The 17,833-nt window shown below is 38.9% G+C and overlaps 1 protein-coding gene across 3 annotated transcripts in view; it reads right to left on the reverse strand.

Annotated features, from left to right (window-relative positions):
• Nucleotides 1-17,833, reverse strand: part of MND1 (meiotic nuclear divisions 1) — a 43,387-nt gene that overhangs the window by 13,260 nt on the left and 12,294 nt on the right. For all 3 annotated transcript variants that reach the window (XM_030491806.1, XM_030491808.1, XM_030491805.1), the window contains exons 5-6: nt 7,030-7,104; nt 5,165-5,279 (exon numbers count right to left, since the gene is read on the reverse strand). In XM_030491806.1, coding sequence (XP_030347666.1) covers nt 5,165-5,279; nt 7,030-7,104 — 190 coding nt within the window. The remainder of the gene's footprint in view (nt 1-5,164; nt 5,280-7,029; nt 7,105-17,833) is intronic.

The raw sequence follows: 17,833 nt of genomic DNA on the forward strand, positions 1-17,833 counted from the left end.
GGCATTGATGCATAAACCATAAAAAGCACAGCTTGCGTTTCAGATGCCAGGTGCGTACTTCATGGTCAGTAGCTGGAAAACATCCTCTTCATTGCAAACTGAACATATTGGATATAGAGGTGATTAAAACAACACTCTCTATATAGGCTTTGTACCCTATTGATTTTGTGGCACCTAGACTGGGCTTAAAACTATTTGTAGACATTTGCTTTTCCAAACTAATCATTACATTTATAAAAATAGCTACTTAATAGTTCATTAACTGAGAGCACTGACAAAGCTCTCTAGTGCAAATAACCCTTCTTATATGTTTTCTGAGCAATAGCCTTTGCCACAAAATATAAAAGAAACCCCATTAAACCATTTTGTATATTATCAGCATTTTGAGGAATTTTGAGTAAATATGCTACAACTCATTTTAAAGCCAGGATAGTCTAATCTTCATTTAATTTCTTCACTACTGTTTTCTCTCTGGGAACAGGGACTATTCCCAGTATTAATAAGAAATCCCCTAAAGAATCTATCACTAAGTGTTTTTAACATTAAATACATCTGTATGCATAACACATTTCAATCCAATTTGAACATAACAGAACTTAATAGTTGGGTGTATCAATAAAAAAACTCCACAACAAACCAAAACTCAAAAAAATCCAAACCCCAAACGATGTAACCCACACAATCCAGCAGCTAAACCAACACTACCTTTTCAGCATTCACCCTTAAGATACTAAGATGAATGAAGAACCTGGTAAACTCAGAACTATTTTCTCATACTGTCTGTATACCTTCACCTCAGTTTGTCAAGGTGAAGTTTCCAGTGTTTAGACACATCAGAATTAGAAATTTTTGAGGCATCCACAACAAAAAAAGACACTTTCAAGTACATACTACATATAGCATGACATTTTCATTGTACTCAGTAAAGTCTGGATGTTTTCCCAAAGTTTATTTTCATACAGCCATGTAAGTATTAGTCTTATAAAATAACCTAACCCTGAACTGGACTGGTAGTGATGCCTCTGAGATCACACTTTCAGATTCAAACAGATAACTAACTGGATATTTGTGGATTGAAATCCTGTCCATTTGATCCACTTACGCCTCCTGCTACAGGATAAAAATAACCAAAGAGAGCAGAAGTAAAAAGGTTGACACCAAAATTGCTGTTATATGTGTTGTATCTGGCAGTCTGCTAATTTTTGAGAATATAGTTTGTCTAGAAACGTTCAGATCACTGTTTTAAAGGTAAAAGCCTAAGGCAAAAATTAACACCAACTGGACATTCTAGAAACACACTAAATAAAACAGGAATTCCAACTGGCAACATCTGAGACCAACCCTGTAAATATTAGCAATCATATCTCATGGAAGTCGTTTACATCCGTCAGTATGTAACTACTTGTGAGATTACTGTCCTATGCAAAGGCACAAAGTAACTGAAGCATAGCTACTGTGAAAAAAATAGCTAAGACCCAACAATGTTTTAATAAAATATAGATCAACATTCCTCTAATCAGTGAAAGAACAAGAAGTTTGAAATTCTATAAATGTTTATTTTATAGTAAACACTGAAAATGTTTTGTTGTTGGTAGTTACAAGCTGGCCAACAACTCAGAGCAAAATCTGTATCATTTATACACATGGACTGCCAGACAAACCTTTCAATAAAATTAATTGTCAGGAAAATTGTATTAAGTTCCCTAACATCTCTCTCTGACAGGCAGAAAGAATTAAACTTATGCAGCAGGTTAATCCTGATCTTATGTGGAGATTTTTTTGTTGGCCTTATGAAAATCTGGATAAATTACGAACTATTGAAGGCTTGTATTCTCTATGCCTTTGTCCTTGACCGTAATCTTTAGGGAACCTAGCAGCCTCACATGTATCCAACTTTGCATACATACATGGTATGTCATATAAGCCTTTCTCCCAGAGGAACAGAGACTCTCTTCTCTACAACAGCCGCTTCCCCGTGAGAATATCCTCCAGCCTACAAAAATATGCCTCAAAGTTAAGAAACAAGGGATTAAAAAACAAGGGTTAAAAATTTAATGAAGTATGAAATCCCAGAGGGAGTTTTTTTGCCCCTTTTGTTTTTTTTACTTCCGATGACTGTTGTCAGTTTTACTGCCTTTAATGTTGAGGAAGTATTTATTACTCAATCTCAACCCACAAAATGGCTTAAACAACATTTCCAAGTGGCATAGACAAGCTTCAACCACTGAACTGCTGTGGTTGTTGAGACAAAATCTACATATTTTGCAATTCTAGACATATTTTTACAATACCATACATGTAAAATGGGATTATCCAAATATGTCCACAAGACCAGACTATTATGTAGCTTCCTCTAGTGGTCAGTCCCTAAATCTTGTTTCTTCTGCTATTTACTGTAGTTAATTTTATATGCAAATACTGAAATTCTGTGTTCTAATGCTGTAAATTTGGGAAGGCATTAGAGTTTATACTTCAGCTCTCTAACACAAAAGCCAAGGAAATCGAGCCAAAACATACAACGGAACATTTGTTACTGATATTAAAAGGACAAGCAGCGAAGTCAGCAAAAACCAGAGTTGGTATTTTAGTATTCTGATTCGCCCCCCTGTGAATATGCACTATAGTATATTTAGTTACTAGGTCAAACATGACTTTCCCACCACAAGACTCAGGAAGCAAGACAGATGTTCAGCTTTTAGTTGAGTCTTCAGATATTTGCTGTGAATCATCCAAACTTTGTTTTGACCCTGGAATTAGTGTGTGTGTGTGTGTGTGTGTGTGTGTTTTAACAAGGCTTATCACTGTAAAATAGGTTTGCTTCTGCAATACTCCTTTAAACCAAAGACTAATTAAAAAGGCGTGGCAAAACATTCACCAAATTTGAGGGCCACTGAAACCAGATGACAATTTGATACACCACTTAATACCACAACAAAAATCAAGGGACCTCTAAGATATGGGATTGGAAATTAATAGACTGAAGTTTTATACTGAGCATCAGAAATATTTCTTTACAGGTTTAAGTCATTAACAAAGAAGAGGGAAAACCCGAATGTAGAAAGTGACAACTGCCCATTACAAAATGTATTACACTGAACAATCCAACTCAGAGCCATTATAACGTAACGGCCATCTCTGACTTCTGACTCAGAATTAAAATAGAGTTAGTAATCTGCTCAGATGATCTAACTGAAAATAACCACAAGGATTATTTAACTTGTACAGCTAGTACAAAATGATATCACTCGTGCAGTTTGAAAACGCTTTAAAATCTAAGAACCAGTAACTTTGGTTATAAGATTATTGTGTGAAACAGAGACAGTAACTTTCATGTCTAGCTGAACACCTTCCACTGCCTGAGATTCTTTATTGCCTTCTTACACTAATAACTGTAACTTCCTGCATCTTGTTTTGCCTTTGCACTTCCCCACACTCTGGAACAAAAGAAATGCCCCCCAAACATTTTTCCCCCCCCCATCCCCCTTAAAGCATGTAAAATTCCATTCGGTTTGACAAAGACATTAAGTCCTCAAAATTGACATCAACACTTATTCATTTATACACTGCCAGTGCAACAATGACTGATGAAACATATAACGAAGCAGAAACTTTTTAATCGAAGGTCAGAGACTAATTATTTTCAAAACACTACTGCATATTCCCCTGGGAATCCTACAGTCAGCCCAACAAAACTAACTTCACCAACACCCTGAACTGCTCATCCCACCATTGCAGAGGCTCATGAGGAGCTTCCACACATTTGTAACAAAGAAAAAAAGAAAAAAAAAAAGGAGGGGGGGGGGGGGAGAGAAATGCGTGACCAAATAACTAACTTTACATTTCTTTCCCTCTCTTCAGGATATTAGCCTCTGTGTCACCACCTAATGCAGTTTGCCCTAGCATTCAAGCTGTGATTTGCCCCTTTGTGCCCAGTATTTAGGAACGTGCTCACTGCTTCAAAAGAGAGGCCCCTCAAATCATTCAGTGCAATTCTTACTATAAGGGTATCTCAGCAGTTAAAATACCTGGCACCACGAATCCCTCTGCTGCCAGTATCTGCCTGCCCTCATTCATTTCTACAGCTGGAATCAGCTGGAAAGTGTCTAACTTGTCCCCAGGAGAGCACACAGTGAGGGATTTACAGCACAGTAACTAACCTCAGGTCTCGAGTTTGCTTATTCCCTGGCATACCATTACATCCTTGGGGAAAGATAACACAGCTGACAAAAAGTGTCACAGCCCCTGAACATAAATAATATCTGTCCAATTTGGGGGTCTGCTGCCAACTCTGTTTATGTTCCTGGCTTTCTTTCAGCACATTTTTAAAGCTGTGGACTTTGTTAGAAGAGAAGGAAGGAGAAAGGTTCAGTCAGATATCTTTCAGAAAAAGGTCTGTGCCTGTTCCTCATCACTCTAATGGCATTTTGCCATTACAGCAAATGAATATGCAGTGATGTTTGGGTAGCAACATAAGAGCCTAATAAATAAAACATGAAAGTTGGAGTAGAGAAAATTCAATAAAATTTCATGCATGCTTTTCATTTTTCATGCTAAGGATCAGAATATTAAGTACGTTTCAGTGCCCAATTCTGCATTAAGTATTAAAGTCACTCATCATTCCTTGTATTCCACTAGAATCAGAAACTCCAACCAAAACCCAGCATCTCAGAGACAGTACAAACAGTAAGTCAACAGTGCAATATCATACTTACATATAAGTCATAAATAAGTGTCTCTAATTAAATGGTTACATTCTAAACAGACAAGACAAAGTAAGTAGAAAGATACCTGTTTTGACAGCATGGAATTGAAGGTACATGGGAGCCAGAGACTACTCTTCCTACACACATTCTGGGGTTCAGCACACTTAGAAGTTTAAGAATTAATATGGTTCTAGAAAGAATGGTTTTGATATTAATTCTAACACATCAGAATATTTCAATTTTAGGATTGTCTGTTAACTGCTTAGTTGCTGCCAGGGTAAATATCAATAAAAAAACCCTTATAGAATACACAGAACATGAAAAGAAATGCTCAGTGTACCTCTATTGCTTACAGCTTTTAAAAGAAAAGCACTTTGACTTATCTCTCCACAGTAAGTTTTAAGCTGAAGAAGTGCAGAATTTTTTGTGCAAAAGTTCACTTTAAACAATATACAACTTACGCATTTCTTCAATGACGTCTGGGTCACATTCTCTGTATTTGTCTATTTCTGCCTTTAGGTGGTCTTTTTTCTGTCGAAGGGCAGCAAGTTCCTCTATTAGAGCTGCACGTTCTGCCTGAGGATTCAAAGTATGTTGGGAGATACAAAATATACACAATAAAAATCAGTAATTATTGCACAGAACATTTAAAAAAAAAAAAAAGTAAATTTAAAAGCTCTTTCATTACTGCTTTCTGTCAATGAACCAAACTGGAACGAAAAAAAATACAGACAAAATGGATAAACAAAATTTTCTACAACCTCTGAACTCTTGAGAAACTCCAAACAGATCTCTTAATTGTTTGGCTTAAAGGTTACATGGTATTTAGGAGTGCTAGTCTTGTAATTAAAGACAGCATTACAGAAAACCCTATCATTCACATTTTCCCAAATCAGGATGCTGTGTATGAATACCTTCTGAATTTATTATTCACTTTTTTCCACACCATTTAAGAGTAGTGGTCTCAAAAATAACTTCAGATATTTATGACACGGTAGTCTTTGCCGGGAGAGTATACAATATCAACCTCAAATACTCTATTGATCAATAAGAATCTGCAGACACTGACTCAACATGAGCTCTCCCACAGCCAACTCAGCACATATTTCTAATTCAGTCTGTAGTTAGAGTCAAACATTGTAACTGGCTGACATCCAAAAGAACTCATGTTAGGGCACTGAGTAGCCTAGAAAAGCCAGGTTGCCATTACAAACTCACACTATCTCCACAGCAGCCCAGCACTCACAGGTGCTTTTCTGTTTGTTTTTGGTGTGTCCTCTCCCCCACCCCAAACTTCCATATTCCCAGTGCTTTTGACAACAGTCTGGATTCAGCACGTCCTGAAAATGCAGATTAGAAATCTGCTCCCAGATGCTAGGGTATGGAGGCCAGCTCCTCAGAGGCCTAAATCATGATGTAGATTTTTCAGGACTTCTTCCTGGTGTATAATCCAGAACTAAAATGTTGGAAGCATCAACCAGAACAGGATTTCCAGGTCCAGTAGCTTCTCGTGACTAGGGCAGGCCACGTGGTGAAGCAGCCCACATCTCAAACAGACCATTTGGAAACCTGACAAGCACAACTGCAGGAGAAACCTGCCTGTGATTCCCCAGTTACAGTCAAACCCAGAGCGTTTCTATATAGCATTTTGGATTTTAAGGTTTGGCACTTTCCTGCAAAATCTAATTCCTCCTGAAAGCTTCTAGCTATCTCTATTTATGCATTTATTTACTGGAGGTTTAAACCCCTTTAGACTCAACAACTCTCAAAACAAATGAACACCTTAGAATACCGTATGAAGTATTGCTAACTACTATGCTACTTAATATTTATGGTAAATATGAAGCCTAAATATTATTTTGCAGTGTTAACAGCTTCAGCATGCAAAGAGCACCAAGGTTACATGGCTGCTCAGAATAGTAATTCAGAAATGTAGTTTATAAGACAAAAACTAAACTAAAAAAAAGATCTCCAACACCTAAGCAGTTACTCGATTTGGCAGTTCAGCAACCATTGGCAGCCTTGGTACATACCTCTGGGTAGTTCAAGTTTTCAGATTTAAAGCTATCTTAAAAAGCCTGGAAGATTACCAGACTTCAGGCAGTCACACGTTTTCTCCGCCTTGGAGCAGCCATTTGTCAATATTTTACACATTAGTACATGACCAACTAAGGAAATAATAATATCTGATTTTTTCTGTCCCTGTCTCATCTCCAGTATTTAGAATTCTTTATGGATTTCCAACAAGTACATTAGTATTTATAAACCATGCATGCTTGTAGCCCTATTTCCTGGTAGGAATGTCTCCCCCACCAAAGCAACTTACAGTATCTTCACGTCCAATTTTTGACTTCGCAATGCTTTTTTGTAAGGCCTCTTTTTTCTGATTGCTTTCAGCAAACTGGTAAAGGAAACAAAGAACAAAATCAACCTATTTCAGTAACATATATTAAACATACCTATAAAACATGTATACACAGCAATATATTTAAATAAATAGGTGAATATACATTTTTAACTATATAAATTTATATATCTTTAACTTGTGTAATAAACACAAAATAAATACAAAATCAATCTAATTTAAGTCTGAGGCTCTGAACCACAGAAAAGAATTACAGGAAGCAACTTAAAGTCTAAGAAATTTTCACTCCCATGGCTACGGAACTGATGGACAGCGGCAGAGCAGTTGACGTCATCTACCTGGACTTGTGCAAAGCATTCGACACTGTCCCGCACGACATCCTTGTCTCTAAATTGGAGAGACATCAATTTGATAGATGGACCACTCGGTGGATAAAAAACTGGCTCGATGGCCGCACGCAAAGAGTTGTGGTAAATGGCTCGATGTCCAGTTGGAAACCTGTAACAAGTGGTGTCCCTCAGGGATCGGTGTTGGGACCGGTCCTGTTCAACATCTTTGTCGGCGACATGGACAGTGGGATTGAGTGCGCCCTCAGCAATTTTGCCGATGACACCAAGCTGTGTGGTTCGGTTGATACGCTGGAGGGAAGGGATGCCATCCAGAGGGACCTTGACACGCTTGTGAGGTGGGCTGATGCCAACCTTATAAAGTTTAACCAAGCCAAGTGTAAGGTCCTACACCTGGGTCGGGGCAATCCCAGGCACTTGTACAGGCTGGGCAGAGAAGAGATTCAGAGCAGCCCTGCAGAGAAGGACTTGGGGGTGTTGGTTGACGAGAAGTTTAACATGAGCCGGCAGTGTGTGCTTGCAGCCCAGAAAGCCAACCGTATCCTGGGCTGCATCAAAAGAAGCGTGACCAGCAGGTCAAAGGAGGTGATCCTGCCCCTCTACTCTGCTCTTGTGAGACCTCACTTGAAGTACTGTGTACAGTTCTGGTGTCCTCAACATAAAAAGGACATGGAGCTGTTGGAGCGAGTCCAGAGGAGGGCCACGAGGATGATAAGAGGGCTGGAGCACCTCCCGTATGAAGACAGGCTGAGAAAGTTGGGGCTGTTCAGCCTGGAGAAGAGAAGGCTGCGTGGTGACCTCATAGCAGCCTTCCAGTATCTGAAGGGGGTCTACAAGGATGGTGGGGAGGGACTCTTCATTAGGGACTGTAGTGGTAGGACAAGGGGTAATGGGTTCAAACTTAAACAGAGGAAGTTTAGACTAGATATAAGGAAGAAGTTCTTTACAGTGAGGGTGGTGAAGCACTGGAATGGGTTGCCCAGGGAGGTTGTGGATGCTCCATCCCTGGCGGTGTTCAAGGCCAGACTGGACAGAGCCTTGAACCACGTGGTTTAGGGCAAGGTGTCCCTGCCCATGGCAGGGGGGTTGGAACTAGATGATCTTAAGGTCCTTTCCAACCCTTATGATTCTATGATTCTATGTTGTTATGTATTGCACGTTCAGCATGGGACCAAAATCCTATTTCATAATCTGGCATCTCTATGCAAAGGACCCCATGACATGGAGGATTTGGATTATATGATTTCTTTTGGTCCTTTTCCAGCTGTCCTTATTCAATGGAAGCAGTGACAAAAGGTGCAGCAGATCCACCTGCTCAGCTGCTGATACCAGTCTTCCCAAAGACTGATATGCCATTGGCACGGCCCGAGTCCCTTTTGCATACTGGTGAGTAGAAGCCTCTATAGCTCAAAGGCATGTAAAGCCATGGCCCCCTTTTTCTTTGCTGCATTCACACTGCTAGACTTCAGAGTTCCCTTCCTTCAGGCCTGAAGCCGAGGAATCTCACAGAAGTTGCATCTCACAGGGCTGGTGTGAATACTCTCTCCATTTTCCTGTTATTCCAGGAGGAATCATTCATAGAGAGAGATGTCTCCGATTGACCTGCCACCCATCTTGAACCAGGCCCTTCCAGTTTAGTTGGAAGTTTTCTAGAGACGCTTTGGAAACACTAAAGATAAGCAGGATGTATGAGTCACCCCTTAGGGACACAATGCTCAGCATTAGCCAAAGCACCTTGAAATATTAAATGAGATTAATGGGATTGCAGAAAAAGAAGTCTAATAAAATAGTCTGGAAACAAGTTACTGTATTTGAAACCAGCACAAAATAAAAAAAAAAAGAAGAAACAACAGTATCCTTTGTAAGTACTCACTCTTTGGTTTAGCTTCAAGATATTCTGAGCACTAGTCGGGTAGAAAACTAATCAGGTAGAAGACTAATCATGAAGATGATGAAGATGGCTGTCAGAGCCCGGCTTTCATTCTGTCTTCCCCCCAAAACCCTCACACAAAGCCTCTACTTCTAATTCCCTTTTTCACTGAGAATCTCTCTGTTTGAAAAGGCATTCCTTTACATTTCTTGCAATTCCTAGCCTTGATAATTTAACAATATCATTTATATTCTTTTGCAGCTGAAGCACCATGACCACATTCATACAACGCAAACAAAACTGTTTAGGAGCTATAATCACTTCTCAATTTCTATTTAAGCTCATGCTTAGTCTGTATTTTTCGGAAATACATACTAAAATGTAAATGCATGACAAATATCAGGCAGAGCTTACTGCCAAGTCTTAGGGATCAGCCATAACGGTAAAAAGAAACTCTGTACTGGTGGTCCATATAGATTAGGACACCACCTAACCGCAGCTCACTGGGTTTAGGGGTTCCTTTTATATAGCTCAATTTTTAAACATTAATTACTCTTTCTGGATAAGTATGTGTTAATGCATGCATAAGCATACATGCAGACAAGGAGGTCTCCTTTCAAAAAGGATGTTTTGGTTTTCCTTCAGCTTATATAGAAATTATACTAATGGTAAGGATATATAATTTGGGGGAAAGTATGTCCAGCTGTTTACTCATTGCTCTCAATGCAAGTAACCACAGAGACAATGTGGGTTCCAGTATGTGGCTTGAAGTACACCAACACCTTAATTTTGTGGATAGTGAAACAGTACTTTTTCAGGGATTTCCACAAAATTCTTAAAGATCTAAGTGTGTTAGTCCCCACATGATGCCATACTACAGAGAAGCATATTTACAGTTCAGGAGAGGACAAGTACTTAGGTGCAGTTTGCAGTTCATGAAGCCCAAGGAAGACAAACATCAGAGCACACGTGGGTCAGTATCTCTGAATAAATAATTTTTCTTGCAGAGGAAGTAGAGAAGCCAAGGAGCTTATCTAGGCCCATATACGGCAAGTACAAAGAGTAAGCCAATGCTTTCTGCAAGGGAGGCCATAAAGGTGTTGCTTTCTATGCTTTTTTCATATTCATGAAGTTATTTACGAGTGTATCTTCATTTTATAAAATGGAAGCACAGAACGAGCTCTCAGGGAACTGCACTAAAATCATAATAGCTGGTTTCCAGCTTGGCAGCATGTTTCCCAGTATGACATCTTACTATTTTATGGGTCCTCTATATTCCATGGCATTTAATCATGAAAGAGACAGCACGACAAACACTAAAACTACAGAAATTTCTTAGATTCTAAACTACATAACATGCAAGGTTGCCATGCCACGAGGTTAGAGGAGTAGAATATCTTCCTCTGTCTAAAGGCAATGATGGTTTTTATATAATTTTATTTAAGATTTTGTTTTCTTTTCTCACAGATTGTAAATTCTGGTTGGATTCTTTGCTTGTTTTATTTTGTCTTCACAATCAAGACTTTACAAAATAAAATGAAACCACAGCTCTTTGTGTATTATTTAGAAGTCATAGTGGGTATTCCCATGACAACAAACAAAAGATGAGGATAAGGAAAGGAACAGCAGAAGGAGGCAAGATACTGAAAAAACCAAACATAGGACAAGGATGCAAAGGCAAAGGAACAGATGGCCAGTGTCTGTGCAAGGAATCCGTAACGATGGGAGAAGCAGGAAGCCTTGAATACAGAGGTGGGAACGCAGCTGAAAATAACTGTACATGAAAGAAGGGAAGACCACCAAGGTCTTCCTTGATGAAGGATAAAGGAGTCTGAGGAAGGATGAACAGAAATCATACAATACTTAATTGACAGGTAAGGACAAATGGCAGATGACAGGTTATAGGGCATTAAAAGAAAAAAAGAAAGGCAGAATTTGCAAGTGTTGTGCATGTGTGACAGCAGAGGATCGCATCAGGCCGAATACAGTGACTTACTTTCCCACTCACCAGCTGCAGAAAAGCCTGACTGCAAAGGTACACAGTAGCAGATGGAAGATTTCAATCCTCAGAGCAATCTTGGTACATTTTTCAAGGGAATTGGCAAATTATTTCTCAAGGAACATTAGCCACCCTGAGAGAAATCTGACTCCTGCCAATAGCAGTGGGATTGATCTGGAGCAAAAGACACTTTTTGTCTCCCTTCTATGTTTCTTAAGAGAGATGTCTGGTCTGACACACGAACAACTTTGCCACAAATGTAACTGACTAGGTATGGAAAACAAGTACAAGGATATACTCTCCTGTACTAGGAATTTTTATGTCTGCAGTCTGGCTGCTCCAAATTAGCACGTGATAAAGCAAGATGCAGAAAGCTGGAAAAATGACATCTATGAGAAAGCTGTCCAAAGGAGGAGGAGAGACTAGATAACTAGAAGTTAAAAAGTAAAAAAAAAAAAAACAAAACAAAACCAACTCTCAACAAGAGCATTTTCAGTGTTGGCAAAACACGCAAAACATAGTGGGACCCTGCAAGACGACAGTTTAATGAAGTGACTAACTAGCATCTATAAAACGGGAAATCTGGGAAACAGTTCCTTTAGTTTTACACGCCACTGCGGTCAGTTAACTGACCACTGGCCTAGCTTCAAAACAAATTCAATCCGAAGTCCCCCAGAGAGATGTCGTTTCTTTCACTGCAAAGGTCTCACAATGTTTAGCTATACCTTTGTACAGCAGTTTGCGTGTGCTAAGTGCTACGTGCTGATGATAATCATCTGTTCCACCACTGGCCTCAGGGTCTGGTTTCTATCAAAGGATAGAGATTAGATGTACACAGATAATTTATAATATACTATACATGCGTTATTACTAGGATTTTACTTTGGCAAGTTGGTGATGTATATTTGGACGAGGAACATTTAACCCTGACACACAATAGCAGTAGGTTTCAGTTCTCTTCCTTCTCAAAACCTGTCTGATACTGTCCTAGCTCTACATGACTGGATTTTTATTCTCCAGCAAGAGTTTTTGCTGGTCATTTCCTTCTGGTTCCTCATTCTTAACCACTCTAACCACCAACATCCCACCAAACATGTAGCTTGTCTCCCTAGCATATTAAAATATCTACAAACCTGGAGTAAGCCATGCAAATACAGACCATAGAGTATGTACGCTGGACAAGAATCAAACCACGGTCTCTTATGCTAACCACCAAGAGCATTCACAGCTGTTAGCCCACTGTCATTATGGTCTTAAAGAGAAATATCATGCACTCAGTTTTCTTTCAGCCAAAACACTCAACCAAAAATGGTATTCAAAACGACAGCTATTGTGAGCACTACTCACCATGGCGCTACAGAAGAATAATTCAAGACATTGATTTTTTTACTTGTTTATAATTTTGCAGAGTTATTTACTTTGGTTTTGAGCTCACTATACTTTGTTTAAGGCCAGAGGCAAGGGGTTGTTTGCTTTTAGGTTAAACAAAAGCAGTTCAAGAGTTTTAGGGTGACATTTGTAGTAGATGGGTGTATTTTTCTCCTATGTTAAACCTAACCCACCACTGAAAAACTTAAATAGAATTGACAGAGGCATGGAAAAAAAGTACTTCAAAGCATTCCTCTAGATTTTAAAGAAAGATAAAAAAATTTAAAGCCAGAAAGCAGACTAGTAATACAGAGAGTAAAAATGCAAAGATTAACGGCCATAGGACAATCTGAAAATATTGAAAACAGACCTTCAGCATTAAAAGAAAGGCATAGAACATTACTAAAAGAAATTGCTAAGCAATCACTGTTGACTAAAACAATAAAACTTAAAAAAGAAAAAAAAAGGTGCAGCACATCAATGGGCAGAATTGCTTTACGAAGTACTACACAAAGTAAGCATACAACTACTGCTTTTACGTGTAGAATCACAAATACATACTTGCCAGGACCTCCTAACTTCTAAGTTAGCTAACTGTGTTCACAGTGGAGTAGAGAGTACTACCATGAACTGCAGTATGGTCACTTCCACTCTGCTCTCAGGATGCCTGCATACCATTCCTATTGAGTTAACCCAGTGAACTCAACTACAGTAGGAGCAGGTCCCAGGCTTACTGGGACTTTAATCAGGGACACGATGTATTTAGTGAAGCACAGACAGCAAACATACACTTGTAATGTAAATACGATTAAAAGATATTTTTAATGTTTGTGAAAGGGAAAGAAGCATGCAATGTCTCTACCCCAAGCCACTATAAGTCACTTCAGCAATATGAAGTAGGGAATCATGTTTGCTGGGACTGAGGAGGAGCATGAGAGAAGCAACTGGGAGACTGCAATGGGTCAAGAAATACAGGTAAGAACAAGAGTAGAGATTAAAGCGATTTTCAGAAATTGAAGAACAGACAAGATTTTTTCAGCAAGAGACCACCATAAAATGGATGGGAAACAGAGTGTAGAAAAAGAGAAGAGACTCAGTTAGGGCCCATCATATTTCTGTACTCACAAGAATTTTTCTTTCTTAAATACTGCATCATAGGTATACAGGAAAAACATTCAATACAAGAACTCTCTTCTCGTTACGCATGCTACAAGTTTTACCATAAAAAGATTGCCTTAGTTGCAATGCAATCTTTGAAAGTCAGTTCAAAAACTTAGGACAATGTAGGGAATAATTTTCTGAGAAAAAGGGGACCCAAACCACATTATATTTGCTATTAAAAAAAGAAGTGTTAGACACCCAAGCTAAGTAAGTGAAGGTTTTTCTCAGGGAACTGACTGAACAAATATCTGACTTGCCATACAATTGTCCAACAAAGCACTATAAAGATTCTCAGAAGATAAGAATTCTGAAGTTAGATCTCTGCATTCATAAGCAGTATTTGTATGTTTTGTTAGAATGTTCATGTGAGTAAAATCAATTTACTTGCCCCTCCCACAAAAACACAATCCATTGTGTTTCAAGATTATATTTAGGCCTATAATCCTGACTTACTAGGCATGCTAACACATGCGAGTGAGACTGCAATATCACATAGTAAATCAGGCATGGCTCTGTCCTCAGGTCACATTGAGTATAAGATGAGCCCTTCTTCCTGCAATTGCTTCTGGGTAAAGAAAACAGAACATGTGCGGTAATCATTAGAAACAAATGAGAAATTCCCCACTCCACTGGAACCTTCACCTGTCCATGTACAAACCTTATACTGCTAGCTACAATTATTTTAAAGATTATTAGAATACAGTAAACAACTCTACATTAAAAGTAGTTTTTAATTCAATTGTTTTCCATCTTTTTAGATTTGCTATAATAGTTAAAGTTTACTTAGAGAAGATATCTTGCCATGAGCTTTTGTTTCTGCTTCATTCATTTGCAGCACCATTTGGTAAGTACTAGTTATGCAACAGAAAATAACCACTCCAGGCCAATTTCCTTAATAGACAAAAGGTGAAACAGTCGTGCAGGCTGAATGAAGGAACTGAATTTCTGTGGCTGCTTTCAGAGTTGGCATAATTGGCACAACCTGAGGGACAGATGGCTCTCTTCTCTGATACAAATACCAAGAATGCCCAATCAACCTGAAGAAAAAAAACCAAACCCCAAAAGAAAAAAACAAACAAAAAAACCCAACAACCCTGTTTCACAAATGCAGCCTAAAGCCTAATAGGGAAAGCTGAAAGAGCCAAAAGGCATTGACATGACTGACAGAGCTATAGAAAATTTTAATACCTGGACAAGAAGAATGATTGTTACTGCACACTATTGTATTTAGTTAGCCTACGAGGTCCAAAGTGATAGCTAACAGGTCTGTTCAAGGTAGAAAGAACACTGAAAAGTATTTTCCCATGGAAAGAAAGGAAGAAAGAAAAAAAGTTCTAATTTTTTTCCCTAAAGGGCTTTTTAAGATTGCTGTCCTAACCAGCTGGGCCATACACTGACAATGCCTTCAGGGACTTAAGCACAGACAGTCCCAAGTTAAAACACAATATTCATCTGATATTCCCTGACCTCAAGTCCTGCCTAAAGACTAGAAAAAACCAAATCTTTACTCCACACCCTTTTAAAAAAGCCCAAATCCAACGCTGAGGATATTATCAGTAAAATACAAAGCCTCAGTAAAATACATCTATTAAATTTCAGAGTTTTGACAGCACTCTTACATATTCACTCTTTATGCCAATTTCATCATTTTTAAGGAATGCTCACACAGATAACCAACCCCTGATACAAAGAACAGTCTTTGATGGAACTACCATGTGTTCAGCAATAATGAGCTGTTTGACTGTGCCGAGAAATACCTTTCCTCTAAAGTCTCCCTGCTCCAAACTAAGTTCACACATTTTGGTTTTATACTGTTTTTTAAATTTTTTTCTTTCATTCCTTTCAGAAGAGGAAAATGCTGTGAAGTGAGACATAACTGCATGCTAGTATTTTATTTCTGCATTCATGCTAAGTTTCCAAAATAAAATATGCTCTATTAATTGAATGACAGGATTTTAAGGTGAAAATCAAAGCTCAAATTAAATAAGATTAAAACTCACTGTCTCCGTCAAATCCAGCTTTGAAAGTAGTATTGCCTCTGCCCTACCTCCAGGCTGGAGTCTGCTGGCCTTACAGCAGAGGCAAGCTTACAGGTCTGCCAGAGAGCAGAGAACACCTAAGCCTTGAAACTTTCTCAGGATGCTGGGTTTCTGCTGATATGCTGAGCAGTCACTCATACCTGCCATGCCTACCATGGGACACGGGGAGATGTGCAGGGCACAGAGCTGCATCTGTGCCAGATTTGGCTGGTTCCTGGACAAAGAGCCCCATATTTATTCTCAATTTCTTGGCATTTCAGAGTAACAATTTCATTGCAATGTCAGGAATGGAGCCAACAGCTAGCATGCAAAGCTCTTCGAAAAGGAAACGTAAACCATGTGATGATAGTACCTAAAAATTTACAGTTTCACAGAAAACACTGTTAGAAAAAGCTGGTATTTTTTATCCTGCATTATATCAGAATAAATATACAATACTGGGGCACAGTAACAATATATCCTTTTTAATAGAGTAGAATTATTCCTTCAAACCTAGTTTATAATCTTTACAGTTACTACAGAGCCAGCTTAATGCTCTTAAATCATGCCAATTTTAACTTATGCTCATCAAGAAGGCAGGAAAGGAAAACCTACACTTCACAGTTACCATCAATCTAGTTACATATTAACAGCTAGTAAAAGGAAAAGCATGAAATTCAACTAATGAACACCAAATTATGAGGTTGCTTAATTCTACCAGAAGCCTCCAGAGCACTGTATTTTTAGAAGTCTGCCATGACAGCAGTAACTAAGCATACCCTCCAGGGCTTTGTAGCATGCCATTAAACATAATTCCAGAAGGCTCTAATGAGTTACAGCACTAGAAGAGTATTCTCTGCTGGACATTTTAGGACTTCAGAACCATTTTAAGACAGCAACATTTCTCAAGTTCAAGATGCAAAGAGGTAACAAACCCCCTGGACTGCTTCAAATAAAACTTTATTAGCATCTTCCAGGAGATTGATACAGGGAATAAGCTTATCAGGATCAACAAACAAGCATAGATGTAGCCAACATATTCTCAGTGTTTAAGTGACGCAAATTCTCAGCCTCTTGCTTTTAGGATACTTCTTACTGCTACAGCTCCCACTGGATGGTATGAAATTAGCTAATCATACCATACCAGCGTCACAGTTGGCCATCTCTTTATGTGCCTAGTCCTTTATTTCAAAGAAAATGTACAGGTCAGTGAAAGCCTGCAGGCTGAAAATAGGGAGGGGTGACTAATTGCCTGTTGGGGGAGTCATTACTATGCAAGAGAGGAGAGAGAAAAAGGTGAGCCAGAAGGGAATGGAATCACTCAGCAGATTATCAAAATGGCCAGGCCAACCCAAGGAAGAATAAATAAATAAAGTAGAAAGCTAAATGACATGCCTTTAAATATGAAGGGAAAAGGGTGGCCCAGCATGGATATGGGAAGACTGCTGTAACTGCTTAGCCAACATATTGGGATCCTGCCTACATTTTACAATGGGTATTAAAAGAGAGAACTCTTCAGCAATTAGACTTTTATTTTTCCTGAAAAGGGACAATTTATTATGTTTTCTGCAACCTAATAAAGTTAAATTGTAAACATACATACATAATAGAGCAAAATGTCTAAATAGATAATTTCTAACACAAGTCACATGCGTTAGTTGCAAAAGTACTGATGTACTCTGATTTTAGAGAACAATTCTTTAACTACACTATTCATAGAGTCATAGACTGGTTTGGGTTGGAAGGGTCCTTAAAGATCACCTAGTTCCAACCCCCTGCCACAGGCAGGGACACCTTCCACTAGAGCAGGTTGCTCAAAGCCCCGTCCAACCTGGCCTTGAACACTGCCAGGGATGGGGCAGCCACAGCTTCTCTGGGCAACCTGTGCCAGTGTCCCACCACCCTCATAGTAAAGGATTTCTTTCTAATATCTGATCTAAATCTCCTCTCTTTCAGTTTAAAGCCATTCCCCCTTGTCCTGTCATTACATGCCCTTATAAAA

Source organism: Strigops habroptila, chromosome 7 (genome assembly GCF_004027225.2).
Source record: "Strigops habroptila isolate Jane chromosome 7, bStrHab1.2.pri, whole genome shotgun sequence".
Taxonomy (NCBI): domain Eukaryota; kingdom Metazoa; phylum Chordata; class Aves; order Psittaciformes; family Psittacidae; genus Strigops; species Strigops habroptila.